This window comes from Haplochromis burtoni, unplaced genomic scaffold (genome assembly GCF_018398535.1).
Source record: "Haplochromis burtoni strain Fernald_Lab_line unplaced genomic scaffold, NCSU_Asbu1 Contig_49, whole genome shotgun sequence".
NCBI lineage: Eukaryota > Metazoa > Chordata > Actinopteri > Cichliformes > Cichlidae > Haplochromis > Haplochromis burtoni.
In genome coordinates this window covers 832,337-847,825 of record NW_024582410.1, presented here as the reverse complement: position 1 = coordinate 847,825, position 15,489 = coordinate 832,337, and the positions used below count along the sequence as shown (strand labels likewise).

Here is a 15,489-nt window from a genome sequence, read left to right as displayed (position 1 = left end):
TTTAAGATGTTAAATTGAGGTGTTTTGTGTGCATTGATCCCACTCATCCTTTGACCTTGCTTTTCTCCTCAGGCCATACCCTTTTGTGTTATTTTATTCAAAATTTGATGGACTGGAGATGTGTGTAGACGCTCGCAGCTTTGGAAACGAAGCACGTTTCATTCGCCGCTCTTGTACTCCCAATTCTGAAGTATGTAACATTCAAAAGTGCTTAATAATTTGCTTCTTTTCACTTAATTAACCAAAACTCTTATCCATAGTTGCAAGCGCTATTTTTTACCAATACTCTTCTGAACGTCCCTCAGGTGCGTCATGTCATTGAGGACGGCATGTTACATTTATACATCTACTCATTGCGGCCGATATCCAAGGGCACAGAGATCACAATCGGTTTTGATTTTGACTATGGCAGCTGGTAAGTGTTAAGGAGTAAAACTGGCAATTGCTTGCTAGCAAGACAAGATTGTTTCACTAAATTTCTCCTGTTTTTGTTTGTTTGCTTTGGGTTATTTGTTTGTTTTTGTAGTAAATACAAGGTGGACTGTGCCTGTGTGAAGGGGAACCAGGAGTGCCCGGTGCTCAAGCACAACCTAGAGCCCACAGAGAACCTGGGTTCTGGAGGCAGACGCAGAGGGAATCGGAAGGACAAGGAGTTGGCACGGGACGACCAGGCCCAGAACCAGAACGTGGGTTTGGACGGCGAGGGGAAGGGCAAGAACATAGGCGACAGCAAGCAGAGAAAACTCTCTCCTCTCCGACTCTCCATCTCAAACAACCAGGCAAGATTACTTTTTAATGTACGGTGCGCAAAACATGCCTGGTGTCAGTCACCCTTTTTAAAACTTCTTAATTTAGATTTATTTTCTGTTAAAATGCACTCACCCTTATAGTCCATGCATGTGGTTTATTTTGGTCTGTGCATGTGTTTTCCATTTTTAGTCACTCTTTGTTATTGTACATCCTGTTTAGTTCCCTCCCTTTTTTTGTTTTTTTCCTCTCCCATCATCCCTGTTATGCATCCACTTTTGTCCCCTCCCAGCTAATTTTTTTTCCTTATACAGACCATATCTTACTGCACTTTTGTTCCACTGGTCTGGCAGAGATGTGCAGTAGTAACACAAGCAGAGGCGCCGACGGTAACAAAAGTCTCATTTGTTATCAGTTGTGGAAATTATTTTAGAGTTCATGATTCAGGGAAATCTTATTTGTGACTTGAATATTTGGTTTAGAAACCGGTCCCATTTGAATTAGAAAGAACTGCCTCAGGCTTTCAGAAATGCAGAAACATGAGTAGACCTGTCCCAGTAAGACATAGGAGGTTTTAATATCATGGTGCTATGATGATACCCAATGGACATGACAATATTCAAGCTGCTACACCAATAATTTAATAAGGGGGTGCTAATAAAGTCATAACTTTCAAGAAGGCCACTTAGCAGTTGTGTAATGTGCACAGACCAACCACCTATCTAAGCGTATCTTTAAAAAGTTCTTCCTCAGCCTCTCCCTCACCTCACCTCTCCTCCACTCTTACCTGTCTCCTTCTAGTCTGTAGCCAGACTGAATGATCAGCCATGATAAAGCGCCATACCCCGCTCTCCCCTCCTCTTACAGGATCCTGAGTTATTTGAGGATCTAGAAGACAAAACCTCCGTTAGCAATGAAGTAGAGATGGAGTCAGAGGAGCAGATTGCAGAGAGGAGGAGGAAGATGGTAAGTGTGCCAAGCTAGGGGCTACAGCTTACCCCCCTCCCCCGCTGCCGTGCTACCACCCAGCAGAAAGAGCAAAAATAAAAACTGTCCCCTGTTGCTCTGGGTGTGGACTTAACTATTTGTCTGCTAAGGGCTTGGATAGGAGCAGCTGTCTTCTACCTCTCCTCCATAAAACCAGCCTCCTCCTTCACCATTCATCTACTGCTAGTGCTCCCACTATTATCGGTGCCTCTGTTGCTGTTTTGTTCAAACCCACTGTGCTTTCCCTCCTTCAGCTTCCCCTTTTCTCACAGCGCTGAGGCTTTGTGCTTGTCTGTCATTACGCTTATTTTCTCATTTGTTGCCTGTTTTTTCTTTTGCCCCTTCACCATGTGAGAACATGAACAGGCCTGCAGTGCCGCATGCCTGTTGACAACCTTGCCAGTGTATTGTGTCTTTATGCACACTGAAACTATCCCCCAGTGTGTATTACAGTTTGAGTAGAGCTCTCTTCTCACCTTCATTGTAGCCATGAGATTGAAATGGCCTGTTACGGGTTCAACCACTCTCTCTGCCAAATGGTCGTATGTCCCCGAGAGATGGGATCAAACACACACACACAGGAAATTACCCTGCAGTCAGCTCCGTTTCACATGGTAGACCCAAGGTGTAAATCGCTGACTCATCTTTGGCTAAGGTACAGTTCTTATAATTGGCCAGAGAGATGGATGGATGGATAGATGGAGGGAGTGACTGCAGAGGGTAGAGCCCTGTTGCTGGGGCCTTATTGACTACGGGAGATCCAATAAGCTGCCTTCTATGCAACATGGCAGAAGAGGGCACCCTGCTCGAGCAAAGAAGCATACATTTGCACACTGACGGTCACAAGCGTAGTAGGTGTGCGTGGTCATTTTTAAATCTGTGTGGTGGAGATGCTGCATGGGAGAGAAATATCTTGCCTGCTTAAGCTCTTACTGAAAGTTCTATTGGTGGAAAGGGCATCCTGGGTTTATGTTGTCTTCCTACTACCCCAGCTCTTTAGATATTTTATGTATACTAACACTTCACCCTTGGTGTTCTGTTGCCTGTGGGAAGAGTCAAAATGCCAAATCATTGCTAACATGGGCTCCCCCTTTCTTTATATTTTTGTTAGGGCTCCTTTAGCTTAGCCTCTGTGATAGAAGTCGGAATATACAAAGAAACTGGACATTTAAAAATAACCCTTTACTACCACTGCGGTTTGTTCTACCTCATTGTGGGGAACTCCGCTATTGTTTCCTTTACTACTCGAGCCAAACTTCAACCGATCAATATTCTGCCTACATACAGCATCATTGCCATTGGTGCCACTGTTTGCATGCAGCCCTACAAAAAGCAAACGCATGTGATTGAAGTCCAGTAATTCACAACCAGACAAGCAGGACCTTAAATCTCACTTTAAAGATCAAGATTTTAAGAATATGTCAAATGATGTGCTGTGACTCTCTTTGTGAGATGGGTGTAATAAGCTGGTGGTCAGTGATTGTAGTGAATGCCCAGCTTTTGGTAGAAGGAATTAAAAGACCTGTGCCTTTTTATTGTAGTGTTTTTTTTTGTTGTTGTTTTTTTTGTAAAACTTAGTTCTTAGGAAATTCTGTGAAGATTTTGGTTTACAGCAGGAGTCCTGCTATAAGAGATTGTTCCTAAATTTTTTTGAATACTTGTCGACGCCTTGTCTTTGGAAGCCAAAGCTCCAAAGAAGCCACAAGTGGAATTGCATGACCTTGGGGTCTTAGACTATGGGTTTGGAGTGGCACCAATGTTTTTCTCACTGCTGTGAAAAGGGCCATTACATCCTGGCATTGTTAGTGCATTCCTGAAGATGCTCTATAGTTGTAAATATCCTGCATAGTGTTATTGCATATTACCAGGTAACCTTAGCGCTGGAAAAATTTCACCAGATGATTAGAGATCCTTTAGTCCAGTCATGTCCATTTTTAGTGAAGCCTTGTTTAGGTGGGACATGTCTCTTCTAAACTGGGCTGTTTCTTTATTAAACATTCAGGCCAACCCAGCGGAGCAGTCCCATCTACCTGTCGGGGCGGCTTCGTGCTGGAGGGGACTGAAAATCAAGGAGGTAAACTTGACCCATACATGGCCAACCCCACCCATCTACCAACCTCGTAGTGGTGATTGACTGAGTTAAAAGCGTACTAACAGTCCTGTCTTTACAGCAAACTTTAGCCTATGCAGGCAAAAAAATTTTATTTTTTTTTTCCTTTCCAAAAGTGTGCTTTGAGTAATGATGGAGTGCTTTGTTTTAGGTGGAGGTAGCTATGGTTTCTTTATAAGGACCTGGGGAAATTTATTTGCGTACAAGCTAAATTAAAACACCTTGTTCTCCTACATTTTTCTCTCACTCCAATCTCCTCTTTTTGTTGCTCTTATTGTGAAAATGAAGGGACATTTTTTTTTTCTACTTGGCTCTGCATATGGCACTCTGCACTCAGATAGAAATGCTTTTCGCTGCGTAGCACACATTAACCAGTTGCACCGCTACCTCTGGGGAGTAGTACTCCATGAACTAATCTATGCGCACTCTCTTCCTCTCCCTCGCCCCTCCTCCATGCCCCACATCTAACCCTCTGCAGACACGAGAGGAGAGGAAGATGGAGGCCATCCTGCAAGCCTTTGCCCGAATGGAGAAGAGAGAGAAACGACGGGAGCAGGCGCTGGAGAGAATCGGCAGCATAAAGTCCGAGGTTGGGGGCCGCAGTGACATTAAGGAGGAGCCTCCAGCCACACCAGAGACGGCAGATTCGCCAGCTGTCATCCAGGTCAGAGCACAGATTAAAAAAAAACAAAAAAAACCCCAAAACTTTACTTTTATTTATATTTTAATTGATGTTGGCACAAATGCTTCTTCTGAGCTGTACTATAAAAAATGTGTGTTTTTGTTTGGAGCAAGCTATTGTCAGATTTTTAAGAGATTTATGTATTCAAATGTGATGTTATTGAACTCTCAAATGTGTTTCTTATAGCCACTTCTGGAAGTAAAAGAGGAGCCAGGTCTAAAGCCAGCCAAAGTTAAAGGCACGAGGAACAGGAAAAGTTTCTCAAGAAACCGTACTCACATTGGGCAACAGCGGCGACGAGCTCGCACTATCAGCACTTGTTCTGACCTGCCTCCCAGCTCTCCAACTGAGTCTGTGGAGCCTGTGACCAATGAAGCCCCTGAAGGAGAAACACCCACTGTGCCAGAGCCGGAGGCCATCTCCACACAAGCACCCGACACCAGTCCTCCGCACAGCAGCTCACCTGCACCTGACAGAAACCGAACAGGGAGCAAGACTTTCAGAACAAAAAAGGTACAGGCACATGTCTAATTCTGCATATGAAACATATTTCTGGCTTTTTAAAAAATGTTCAGGAACCCTTTAGAATTTTTACATCTTCTCAAACTCTTTTCCACAGCACTTTGTGAATGAGTGGGTAGGCGAGAAACAGCAGGACCGTGGTGCTGTACGAACACCAGAACCAGTCCCAGAAAGGCCACTGAGAATAAGCAGTGACCCTGAAGTGCTGGCCACGCAGCTCAACGCCCTGCCAGGCCTGGCCTGCTCCCAGCAGGTCTACAGCACGCCCAAACACTATGTCCGCTTTTTGTCCCCGTTCTTGGCAAACCGCAGCCCCACATCTCCCGGGGTCCCCACCGGGAGACGGCGTTCCCGAGAACTACCCGAAATGCCACCAACCACTGGTTCCTGCAAGAAGGTACAGACTTCTGCTTTTAAAAGCAATCCTGCCTTTCTTTGATGCTCATGGGAAAAACTTAAACAGCTAGATTTGGAAAGTAGATCTTTGTTTACATAGGAAATAACTAAGTTTTCCCAAAATGCCACAGCCTTTGAATTTCTTCCATTCTTTGTTAACTCCGTCTCCATGAATGCATCAAAAAGTTTCCAGTGGGATGAACTCATTTGAAGTCGCCCAGAATATTATCGAGGGACAGGACTGTCACTGTTTAGCTGCTTTATTTAGAAGCTTCCTTTAATAAGTTGCTGAATTTATATTCTCCTTTACTAAAGTGCGTCTAGAAGCAGAATTTATCATTCAGCAGCTATCTTGTTAAAACCTATAGGCACTTATTTTGCCCCTATCTAAATGAATAAGGAGAGGTTTTTGGGTTTGTTTGTTTTTTTGTTGTTTTTTTTTAAGCTTGAAATTAGAAACTTCTCTCCTTTTACACACCATCTAGGTAACTTGATTAATACCATGACCATTTAGGTTAGTTTCTATATTTTTATTACAATATTAAGTAGATATACCTGCCACTAGATGTTTGAAACTGTTGTGAATGTCTCCTGTGCACTCTTTCTCTTTGTTATAATGGCTCTGTTTTTACAGCGATGGTTGAAGCAAGCTCTAGAGGAGGAAGGCTCCACCAGCCCAGGCAGACGGCCAAGTCTTCTCATGCCCGGTGAAGGCCCCCTCAGCCCCTCCATTAATGGAGACTCAGACAGCCCCCTACCCTATAATGGCACCTGCTCGCTACCAGGTAAGTCTGGGTTCGAACATATCAATCTAATGCCACTTAAACTACAAACCTAACAAAGAAAACTGTCCATTTATTCAATGATGGTAAAGGAAACCAGTCTTAATAACAGTAAATAATCAAGCCAACTTTAAATCATAGATGCCACGCTCATTTTGACATCTTGCAGAGTTGCCCACTCCTTTGAAAAAGCGAAGGTTGAGTCCTTTGGACGCTTGTATGTCTGAGAGCTCAACGCCCTACGGTTCCCCTTGTGCCACGCCCACCCGGACAGAACAGTTGGAGACGCCGCTGACACCAGCCTTAATGGCCACCCCTCCACGTCCCCGAACAGAGGAGCCAAGCATGGAGCCCTTGCCCAGCACCCCAACGCCAACACTTAATGCCCCTCAGGAGGTAAAGCTGTGTTTATGCATAAGCCTGTAAACGTTACATGTTTGTTTACATGAGGAAGAAAAAGTGGCTAAGTGTGTTTGTGGTTACACAGAATGAATCTTCAGGGGAGAACTCACCAGAGGTCAACCGAAAACCCTGTGTGCAGGAGGTAAGATCATACCTCTAATATATTTAATTTGGAAATGACTTTAACCATCAGTCTCCCTCAGTTCCAGTATTATACTATCTGAAAATGTGGTAGTATTGCTGTAATAGTTTTTCTATAATAAAAATGTCCAGCTACATCCAAACATAAACCAGTAATCCAAAACATAATGTCAATTTAAGTCTGTTAAGCAGACATGTTCTTAGTGTTATGCCTCATCAGTGTTCATGTTGTGTTTTCATCCCTTGCTTCTCACCCAGGCCGATCGTCCTCCTTCGTTGGCGTCCTCTCCCTGCATCAAGGTTCCTAGTTCAGATGGACTCCCGTCAGAAGCTAAGGTGTCAGTTCCAGAGAGTCCACAGCCTCCACCTGCTGAGTCGGTGGACTGTGGAGAGGACAGGCCTGATAGTGGGGGTGTAGAAAGCACCAGTGAGGCTCCCTTGTCTACAGAAGCATGTGCTTCCTCTTATTCTGGCTGGATAAAAAGCCCAGAGAGGGGCCCGACTGGACCAGCTGGCCTGAACTTCTCTCCAGTCAATTCAAACTTAAGGGACCTCACCCCCTCCCACACTCTGGAGCCTCTGGCAGCCCCCTTCAGGCCTGAGGCTGCAGCAGGACCCTCAGCAGGAACGGGGTCACTGGTTGGCTCCCAGCCCTCGTTTAGCGAAGGCCAAGGGCAGCTCTTTCACCCCGGCTCTGAGGAGGGAAGTTCTCTTGGCTTCTCACGCTCGCTGAATGGGGACAGCGCTGGTGACGGAGGAGGCTCTGCACAGAACCCCCCACAGAAGAAAAAGGTGAGATTACTGACCTATAGAGATGAAAAAGAAGCTATCTGAAAACACTAAATGGCCCTTAATGAGATTGTAAATGCATTTTGCCCCCAGACAGTTTAAACAAACAGTTAATTAGTCAACAGTCTGAAAAAATAACTAGTTACTTATATAATCTGCAGAGAGTACCAATACATTGCAAACAAATGAGGTTGGCAGCGGGACTCCAGAAGTATTGATGCTTCCAAAGGTTGAATTATTCTTCTTCAAATGCTGCCCTCTACTGGTTTGACTTAATGGTTTTTTGTGGTTCTGCTTCTTCCCAGGTTTCCCTGCTAGAATACCGTAAGCGTCAACGCGAAGCCCGTCGCAGCGGCTCCAAGACCGAGTGCAGCTCTCCCGTTTCCACTGTGCCGCCTCTAGCTGTGGACGCCTTCTCTGTCTCTCTAGAGACCACCAGCGAGCCTCCTCTACCTCCTGCTTCCACGGCTCTCTCCAACACCACCACCGCAGCTTTAAGAGAGCCACAGACAAACGAGGAGGCAGAGTCCACCGGAGAGAAGGAGGGAGGAGAAGGACAGTGGTGTGTGCTTTAATGTGTTGAAATGATAACTACAGGGAAATGTGTAAACAGGAAAAAAAAAAAAAAGCTCTGCATTCATGGTAGCAAACCTTAGTACATAAAGTCTTCTTATTGATGTTTCACTTCAGGACATCGTCGACTTCTGTAGAGCAGGCCCGAGAGCGCAGCTACCACCGAGCTCTGCTGCTCAGCAAAGACAAAGACACAGGTAAGAAAACGGAAATCGTACGGTGTGAGGATGGAGAAGCAAACCCTATATGTTACAGCCTACCATGGGCAGAAACTGCTCGTGCATGTACAGAAGTGCCCTTAAGCCTTTTGTAATAGTAGCTGATCATGTTTACTGAAATTTTTCAAGGAACCAGCACCCAAAATACCTGTAGCAGTTTGAGGGGTGCGCTGCTGTAGTACATGAAGACTGTAGTTACCCCATTTCCCTATTTTTTTTTTTTTTTTTTTTTTTTTTTTTTTAGTTTGTTTGTGAGTGAAGTGGTGGTGAATGCTTTGTTTCTTTGTAAGAGTAAAATTAGTTGGAATTTTTTTTTTTTTTGCAATATGAAGGCAGCTGGTGTGCAGGAAATCCTGGAATAATAAAGTAATTTGTTTTCTCATAACCTGAATTAAACAATGTGGATTTAACTAAAGAACTGTGTGCTATTCTTTTTTTGAATGTTTAAGTGTGTTTTGAGTGGCTTGTGGTTAAATGTATTTGTATTGAAATGCTTTTTACTATCAATGTGTTGCAAGCATTTTAAACCATCCATGAATGGTCATACAACCAGATCTGTCTCCATCAGAGCTGTTTATATTTTTCATGTTTTTTTTCTTTTTTTTAAAAGAAGAACCGGTTTTTTTGTTGTTTTTTTTAGATGGTGAGACAGAAGGTGGAGATACGCCTTCGATGAGGGAGTGTGCATCTCCGAGTGTCCAGAAGACCCCGACCCACACAGTGAGTTGACGTCAGGCTATCATCACCAGTTTTATTGCCAGTTTATTTTTATTTTATTAAATGTAATTAATTTTAGTCATGTTTTCTGTTAAAGTTTAATTGATTAAATTGATTAATTTGACTCATCTCTGCTTACTTTTGTCCGTCTCCTCTGCAGCCCTGTTCTCCTGGCCCTCTTGTCCAACCTTCTGGTCGGCCATCGAAGGAGGAAGATGGCGATGGTCAACCTCGGACGCCAAATCTGACCAGCCAGCCGACAAGCAAGCCAACAGGACCCAAATCGGCCCCGCTAACACCGACGAAGCTTCACCCCACCCCGTTACCCTCCTCACCAGTCCACTACCCTGGATCGTCCCTCCTCCACTCTCCAAAGCCTCAGGCTCAGGGTTCGCCCTATCGCAGCCAGAGGGCGCTGTTCTCTGCCCAAACTCAGAACCAACCACAGCCCCAGACTCAGACTGGGCCCAGTGCTTTTCCGCAATATAATACACAGAACACTCCACCGCCACCGCCACCACCACCGCCAGCACCGCCTGTTTCCACAGCCTATTTTCCAAGCCAGAGCCCCTCACCTGCCGGACCTTTCCCTGGGTTTAAACCCTCTGTCACGCCGCCCTATCCTCCAGGCTCTCAGCCCCTGATACAGACTCTTCCCCACAGCGTGCACTATCAGAGTTCAGCTGCTCCTCCGCCGCCACCTCCTCCGCCTCCACACCCAATGCCTGGCCCCACCCTGCTACACGTCAACCTGCAGCCACCTCCTATCCAGCAACATCAGCTCATGATGACAACTGCACCTCCTCCACCTCCTCCCCCACAGGGTCAGACCTCCCAACAGCAGCAGCCGCCTCCTTCAGGAGGCACCCTGTTGTCACTTACCCCTCCGCCACCACCTCCTCCGCCTCCTCCAGCTCCCTCTACCAACACCCCAATGCAGCCCCACCACTATCAGAACTTAGGGGGGTTTCAGCCGGCACTGATGCACCCTGGTGCTGCAGCGAACTCTTCAGTACCCCCATCCTCCTACCCCCCACCCCTTCAGCAGACCGGACTGCCTCCACCTCCCCCACCTCCTCCCCAACAGACTCAACAAGGCCAGTCTCAGGCCGCTGCCTCCCAGATGCCTTCTGGGACTCGTGGAGCTCCTGCATCCTCGACCCCCTTCCACAGCTCGGGGTACCTGAGCACAGGGTGGCACTGACCCGCCCCTTCTTGCTGCCGGTGTCTGGCAGCCCCTGAGAACTCATCGTGAGGGGGCATGTACCATACGCTGTAGATACGTTTTCTATGTACCTGTACACATGGCCAGTGGAAAAACAGCTGATTGTGGGATAAAAGGGTACTTTTTAAGAAAAACAAAAAAGACATAAAATTTTAACAAAAAAGGACAGTGAAATAAATCTTCAAGACAGACTATAAAAATAAAGATAGACGATTCTCCCCGGTGCTCATAGCCCTTTTCTCTCTGGCCTCCATGTTTGTTTTTATAATATCCTTCCTGTGATGGAGAGGAAGGATCTTTGTTCTGTGTCTTGTTTGGACTCCCGTTGTAAGGCACTTTGTTTATCAATGGACATTCCAGCCTATATCCTTCCTCTTCCTTTCCCCTTTGTCAGTTAAACATTTTACTTCCTCCTCTCACTCATCTGTTGTCATCTCTATACACCATTTATTTGTTTTAATCTAGTGGTTCATTATAGCGCAGAGAAAGCTCTTTTTGTATAGAGAAGAAGGAAAAAAAGACAAATATTTTTTTTATTCCTCTGTCTGACAACAAATATCTGTTCACCGCTGCAGATTCAGAAGAAGAAAAAAAAAAAAAAAAGACCAGTTTCGGGGAAACCTGCCTCACTGCCACAGGAGGCCGAACTCGTTTGTGTGTGTGTGTGTTTCAGTGTGTGTGGCTGCTTAGATAAGCAGAGCGTGCGTGAGATTTCATGTAAAAACGAGTGTCTTCTGAGGTAGGCTGGGTGGTCTGGCCCACAGGTAGGATGTTAGCGGTTTATTTTTGAATATCAATGGTTATTTGTAGAAAATGTAATTTAATGTATAGGCGTAACGTACTGCTTTACTTTTATGAAAAACTTTGTGTAATATGCGCTATACTTACTTTTTTTTTTTTTTTTTTCTATTGCACTGTTACAATTTGCTCCCATACTTTTTTTTTTTTTGTTTTTTTTAAAAATATTGTTGTAAATACAAACACTCTTCTTGGCAAAGCTGAATGTTTCTGTGACTGTAGCATTATTTTTATTTTATTCTAACCCCCTCCACCCTCCCATCCTCAACTATTCAACTTGGTCTTTTTTTTTTTTTTTTTTTTTTTTTTTTTTTTTTAAATCATTTGTGTGTGTGAGTGTACGTTTGTGTGGAGGGGAGAGACTCACAGACACTGCACTGGTTGGCTATTTTCATGGTTCATTATAATAAATCACTGTAATGACAGTTTTACACCACTTGTCGTGACATTTGTCTGCCGGGGAACATTTGTGTCGTCGTCTTTGCTGCCGGCTGCTTTGACAAATATCCGCTCAGATTGAAATCATACAAGGACAGCAGAAAACTGAGGCTGAGAGGTAATAATACTGCCCACCTACAGCATATTTATAATCAACATCCAAACACTGGAACATTGGAACGCAGTAGGAAATCTTTAAAGTTGGACTATAATTATAGGAATAAAAATTGATTGGGGGTTAACTGTGTGCCATTATTTTCCCAAAATGAGTTTCCTTGTAAATTAAATTTAATTAATAATCTTTGGCAAGTTGTTTAATTGTGTAGATATGTTGAGAGTACATTATTTTTCTGCAGCATAGAAAAAGGAACAATGTTAGAAGTGAAAATCAGAGGTGGAACAGAATTAATAGAAAAAATACCTTTTTTTCTTTCTTTTTTTCTTAATTCATATTATTGTAAAAATGATATCTGTAGGTATTTAACTGCTAGTTAGACAAAAGGCAAATTTGAAGATGTTATTTAGTGCTTAAAGTGGACTTATAGAATAAAGGGAAGTAGGATTTTTCAAAATCATGCAATAGGTGCAGCCAACAAAACTCAGATGAGTTTGATTCCTGGTGACCTTGACCTCAAGGTCAAAAGTCAGGTTTTCTGAAAATGTTGTGACTGAGATCATTCAAACGTGGCAATGTAATTCTTTTCAAATTCATACCCCAGGTGCATCTGCGTTGGCAGCGTTGTCAACTGTACCAGTACCACTGTCAACAACCATCGTGCTTAACAGTTCATACGGTGTTTAGGTTTAAAATCCTCATCTTTAAGGTTGTTATACACGGAGCAGTGAGACAAATATCCAAACTTGTATAATAAGTATATAAATGCAGTGGGGGCGGGCAAGTCAACATCAAGCCATTATTAGCTGGTCCTGATGTTTCTAAGCAAGAAAAAAAAACTTAAGACACTGAGATTTGGGGTTTATCCTTCATCTCAGGAGAAGGCAGCAGCAGGGAGAATTTTATGATTTGATCCAGTAGTTGAAGCTGAATTGCGACCGCTTTCATACATATTTCAGCATGTCAGTGAGGTAGTCTGAGCTCATGTTGTGAGACCTGGAATCACAAACTCCAGCTGATCCAGAGCAGCGTCTAGCTGTGTGTCTGAGTTTAAATGATGGAATTTTACCATTTCCAGATCATTGTATATTCAGTACTGATGCACGTTTTCATCTAAGAGTGCACTTGTTGCCAAATGCAGTGGTCCAATTGGCTTCAAATTCATCCTGCAAAATAACACAGGCTGTGTACAGCTGCATTAAGAATAGGTCTAAAGTAGAGTCCAAAATATGTGTAATGCATGAAATACCACACATCGGTGTGGAAGAGCCTTTATAGAGTAGCTGTGCATCATTTGCACTTCAAATTAATCCTTATTTTTCTTGTAGTGGGTGTTGTTGCATCACCCCTCCTCTCCCTGTAAGCTAACTTTCTTTTTGATTGGCTGCCACTTGCAAATAAAAAGTGTGGGACAGGAGTAGATGACCTTACTGGCAGTAATGACATTTGTCAAAGAGTGGAAAAAATGTCTGATACTGAACATTTATAGCAGCCTAAAGCCTCCAGCAACATATATATGACCAAAAATAAGGAAAGGCACTCCCTTGAGGAAGGTCTAACGAGGATTTATTTACACACCTAATGTTAGCGGGTGGGGATGGCTTTGTCCTCCAGAGAGTAAATGTTTATTCAGCTCAAAGTAAAGTTAAGAATAAAAGAAACTGAGCCAAGTGAGATCACATGGAGCTGAGATGTCATGACAAGGTCACCGTATAGCGGATGGACCCTTCTGATTTAGGGCACAGTGTGGCTTTACTCTGAAGTCATCCTGCCCTTGTAGTGGTTCCAATAATAGCAACACCGTCTATATTCATACATCCATCCAATTTTGCCTTGAGTGTATAACGAGCATTACGGCCTCACGAGGCACTATAGTGATTAGGCTTTAGTCTCTGGTTGAAACAAAATAGCCAATAATGACTCATAACTTCCTCTAACAAAGAGACTAATCTTCCCTCTAAGAGGTGTACAGCCCCCTGAAGGCTGTTAGGATTCATGTGAGCAGATGGCCGTGCACATGTCTTGATTTTAATCAAGTAGCTGGTGTGCATGCCAAAAATTATATCCCCCCCCCCTTAATGATTATGATGCTTCCTCTGCCCTTCAGTGTTTTGGAAGTGAGGGTAACAACCAGGACTCACATGTGAGTTCTCCGTTTGCTGCACATTTAGACCTACAAGTCATTACTCATCACAAAGAAGGATATAAAAGCAGTTCTGTTATTTTCTACAACTTTGTGAAAGTTTAAGATCTTTCAACAGTTATCCATTCATTTTCTCCCACTTATCTGGGCTTGGGTCATGTGGAAATCAGCCTAAGCAGAAAAGAACAACTTCTCGACCCATATCTGATCATGGTATGACAGTGTGAACGGCACAAATCCGATATTTTCACATCCGATCTGGGTCACTTTCGTATGTGGTACTGAATCCGATACATATCCGATGTTTTAGAAAGCGACTGCTGTTTGAACGGTCATGTCGCATTAAATCCGTCTTTTACGTCACTGACACAAGACAGACGCCAATTATCAGCTCCGGAGAAGACATCGCAAACGCTTCCTGGCCAATAAGTGTAGATGTTAGTGAAACTGTTGGGAAGACAACGTTGGGGAAACGTGAACATTGTATTTGTACTGTATAATCTGCAGATTCTGACAGAAATCTGCAACTATCCTTTGAAGTACCGCTCCTCTAAAACAGCAATAAGGATAATTATTAGGTTATTTACATTATTATGTAAATAACAAAATAACTTAAAGCAAAAATTGGGAAACGTAAAGTCGGAAGTCTTTATATTAAGGGCCATCAGCCAAACAATATTGTTTGCTCTGGGTATAAACGGAGTGCGTTGTGTGTGACGTCTTCTTTTGCGCATGCGGACCGCTTTGAGCGTTCACACTAGAGAGCGTTTGCTGTCGCATTTTATTTGTAGTGTGAACAAGCAGACAAAAAACGTAGCCTAAGTCCCTCCTATTCTATTTGTAAGGCTGAGCCTAGCCACCCTAGCTCATTTCCACTGCTTATATCCACCTATATAACCTCATTCTTTCAATTAGACTGCTCAGAGCGTGTGACCATAGGTGCAAGTAGGAACATGGATGAACAATCAAACTTAGACTTCATGTTGCCAGATCTGAACACAAGCGGTGTTCTGTACTGGGTGTCTGTGCAAACCAAAGTTTGTCCATAACAGGCATGTTCGAACATAAGGCTGTAGATAAGTGCAAGTGGCACTAGGATACCCTAGACCACAGGGCATCAATTTTGGAAGCATATCATCAGATCTGTGGCCATACGTTCTGGACCCTTGGTTGAAGAAAGGTGTTGAGCTGTCAAATGATCTGTCAAGTGGTGATGAGTTGGATCAGGTGGCGGAGGAACGCCTGGCAGAGATCTTCAACCCTCACCTTGGGCAGAACTTCAAGTACATTCAGAGGAAGACTGGGGACATTGAGTCAGAACGGACCATGTTCAGGGACCCCTTCACCTCCATGAAGGTGCTGCACTGAGCTGTGGCTGCAAGGTGGTTGGTGCCTGAGCAAGACTGTCCAAGCGGGCTTGGTTAGCCTGTGGGACTTCAGAGGCAACTGATAACTACCAAAAGGCTAACTGGAACGCAGCTCGGGTAGTGGCTGAAGCAAAAACTCAGGTGTGCGGGGAGTTCTTACAGGCCACGGAAAAAGACTTTTGGACTGGCTTGAAGAGATTCTGGCAAATCACGTGTTCTAAGAAAATGTGGAGTTTTTTATTTTAAAAAATATATCTTTCATAATGTGCTGCAGGGTTGCATCTGTATAGCAACCCAGATATTTAATCCTTTCTGTTATTGTCATTATTATTATTTT

The 15,489-nt window shown here is 43.9% G+C and overlaps 1 protein-coding gene across 7 annotated transcripts in view; it reads left to right on the top strand.

Moving 5' to 3' along the window:
* Positions 1 to 10,802, top strand: part of kmt2e (lysine (K)-specific methyltransferase 2E) — a 28,316-nt gene extending 17,514 nt beyond the window's left edge. For 3 of the 7 annotated variants that reach the window (XM_005923562.3, XM_005923564.3, XM_042220470.1), the window contains 16 exons: positions 73 to 190; positions 306 to 415; positions 527 to 779; positions 1,615 to 1,713; positions 3,737 to 3,808; positions 4,323 to 4,508; positions 4,713 to 5,039; positions 5,146 to 5,445; positions 6,079 to 6,229; positions 6,396 to 6,622; positions 6,714 to 6,770; positions 7,028 to 7,561; positions 7,864 to 8,120; positions 8,249 to 8,328; positions 8,990 to 9,069; positions 9,227 to 10,802. In XM_005923562.3, the coding sequence (XP_005923624.1) occupies positions 73 to 190; positions 306 to 415; positions 527 to 779; positions 1,615 to 1,713; positions 3,737 to 3,808; positions 4,323 to 4,508; positions 4,713 to 5,039; positions 5,146 to 5,445; positions 6,079 to 6,229; positions 6,396 to 6,622; positions 6,714 to 6,770; positions 7,028 to 7,561; positions 7,864 to 8,120; positions 8,249 to 8,328; positions 8,990 to 9,069; positions 9,227 to 10,270 (3,895 nt within the window). In that variant the 3' untranslated portion in view covers positions 10,271 to 10,802. The remainder of the gene's footprint in view (positions 1 to 72; positions 191 to 305; positions 416 to 526; positions 780 to 1,614; positions 1,714 to 3,736; positions 3,809 to 4,322; positions 4,509 to 4,712; positions 5,040 to 5,145; positions 5,446 to 6,078; positions 6,230 to 6,395; positions 6,623 to 6,713; positions 6,771 to 7,027; positions 7,562 to 7,863; positions 8,121 to 8,248; positions 8,329 to 8,989; positions 9,070 to 9,226) is intronic. The other 4 variants (XM_005923565.3, XM_005923566.3, XM_005923567.3 and 1 more) reach the window with 3 other exon arrangements.
* The last annotated feature ends 4,687 nt before the right edge of the window (positions 10,803 to 15,489 follow it).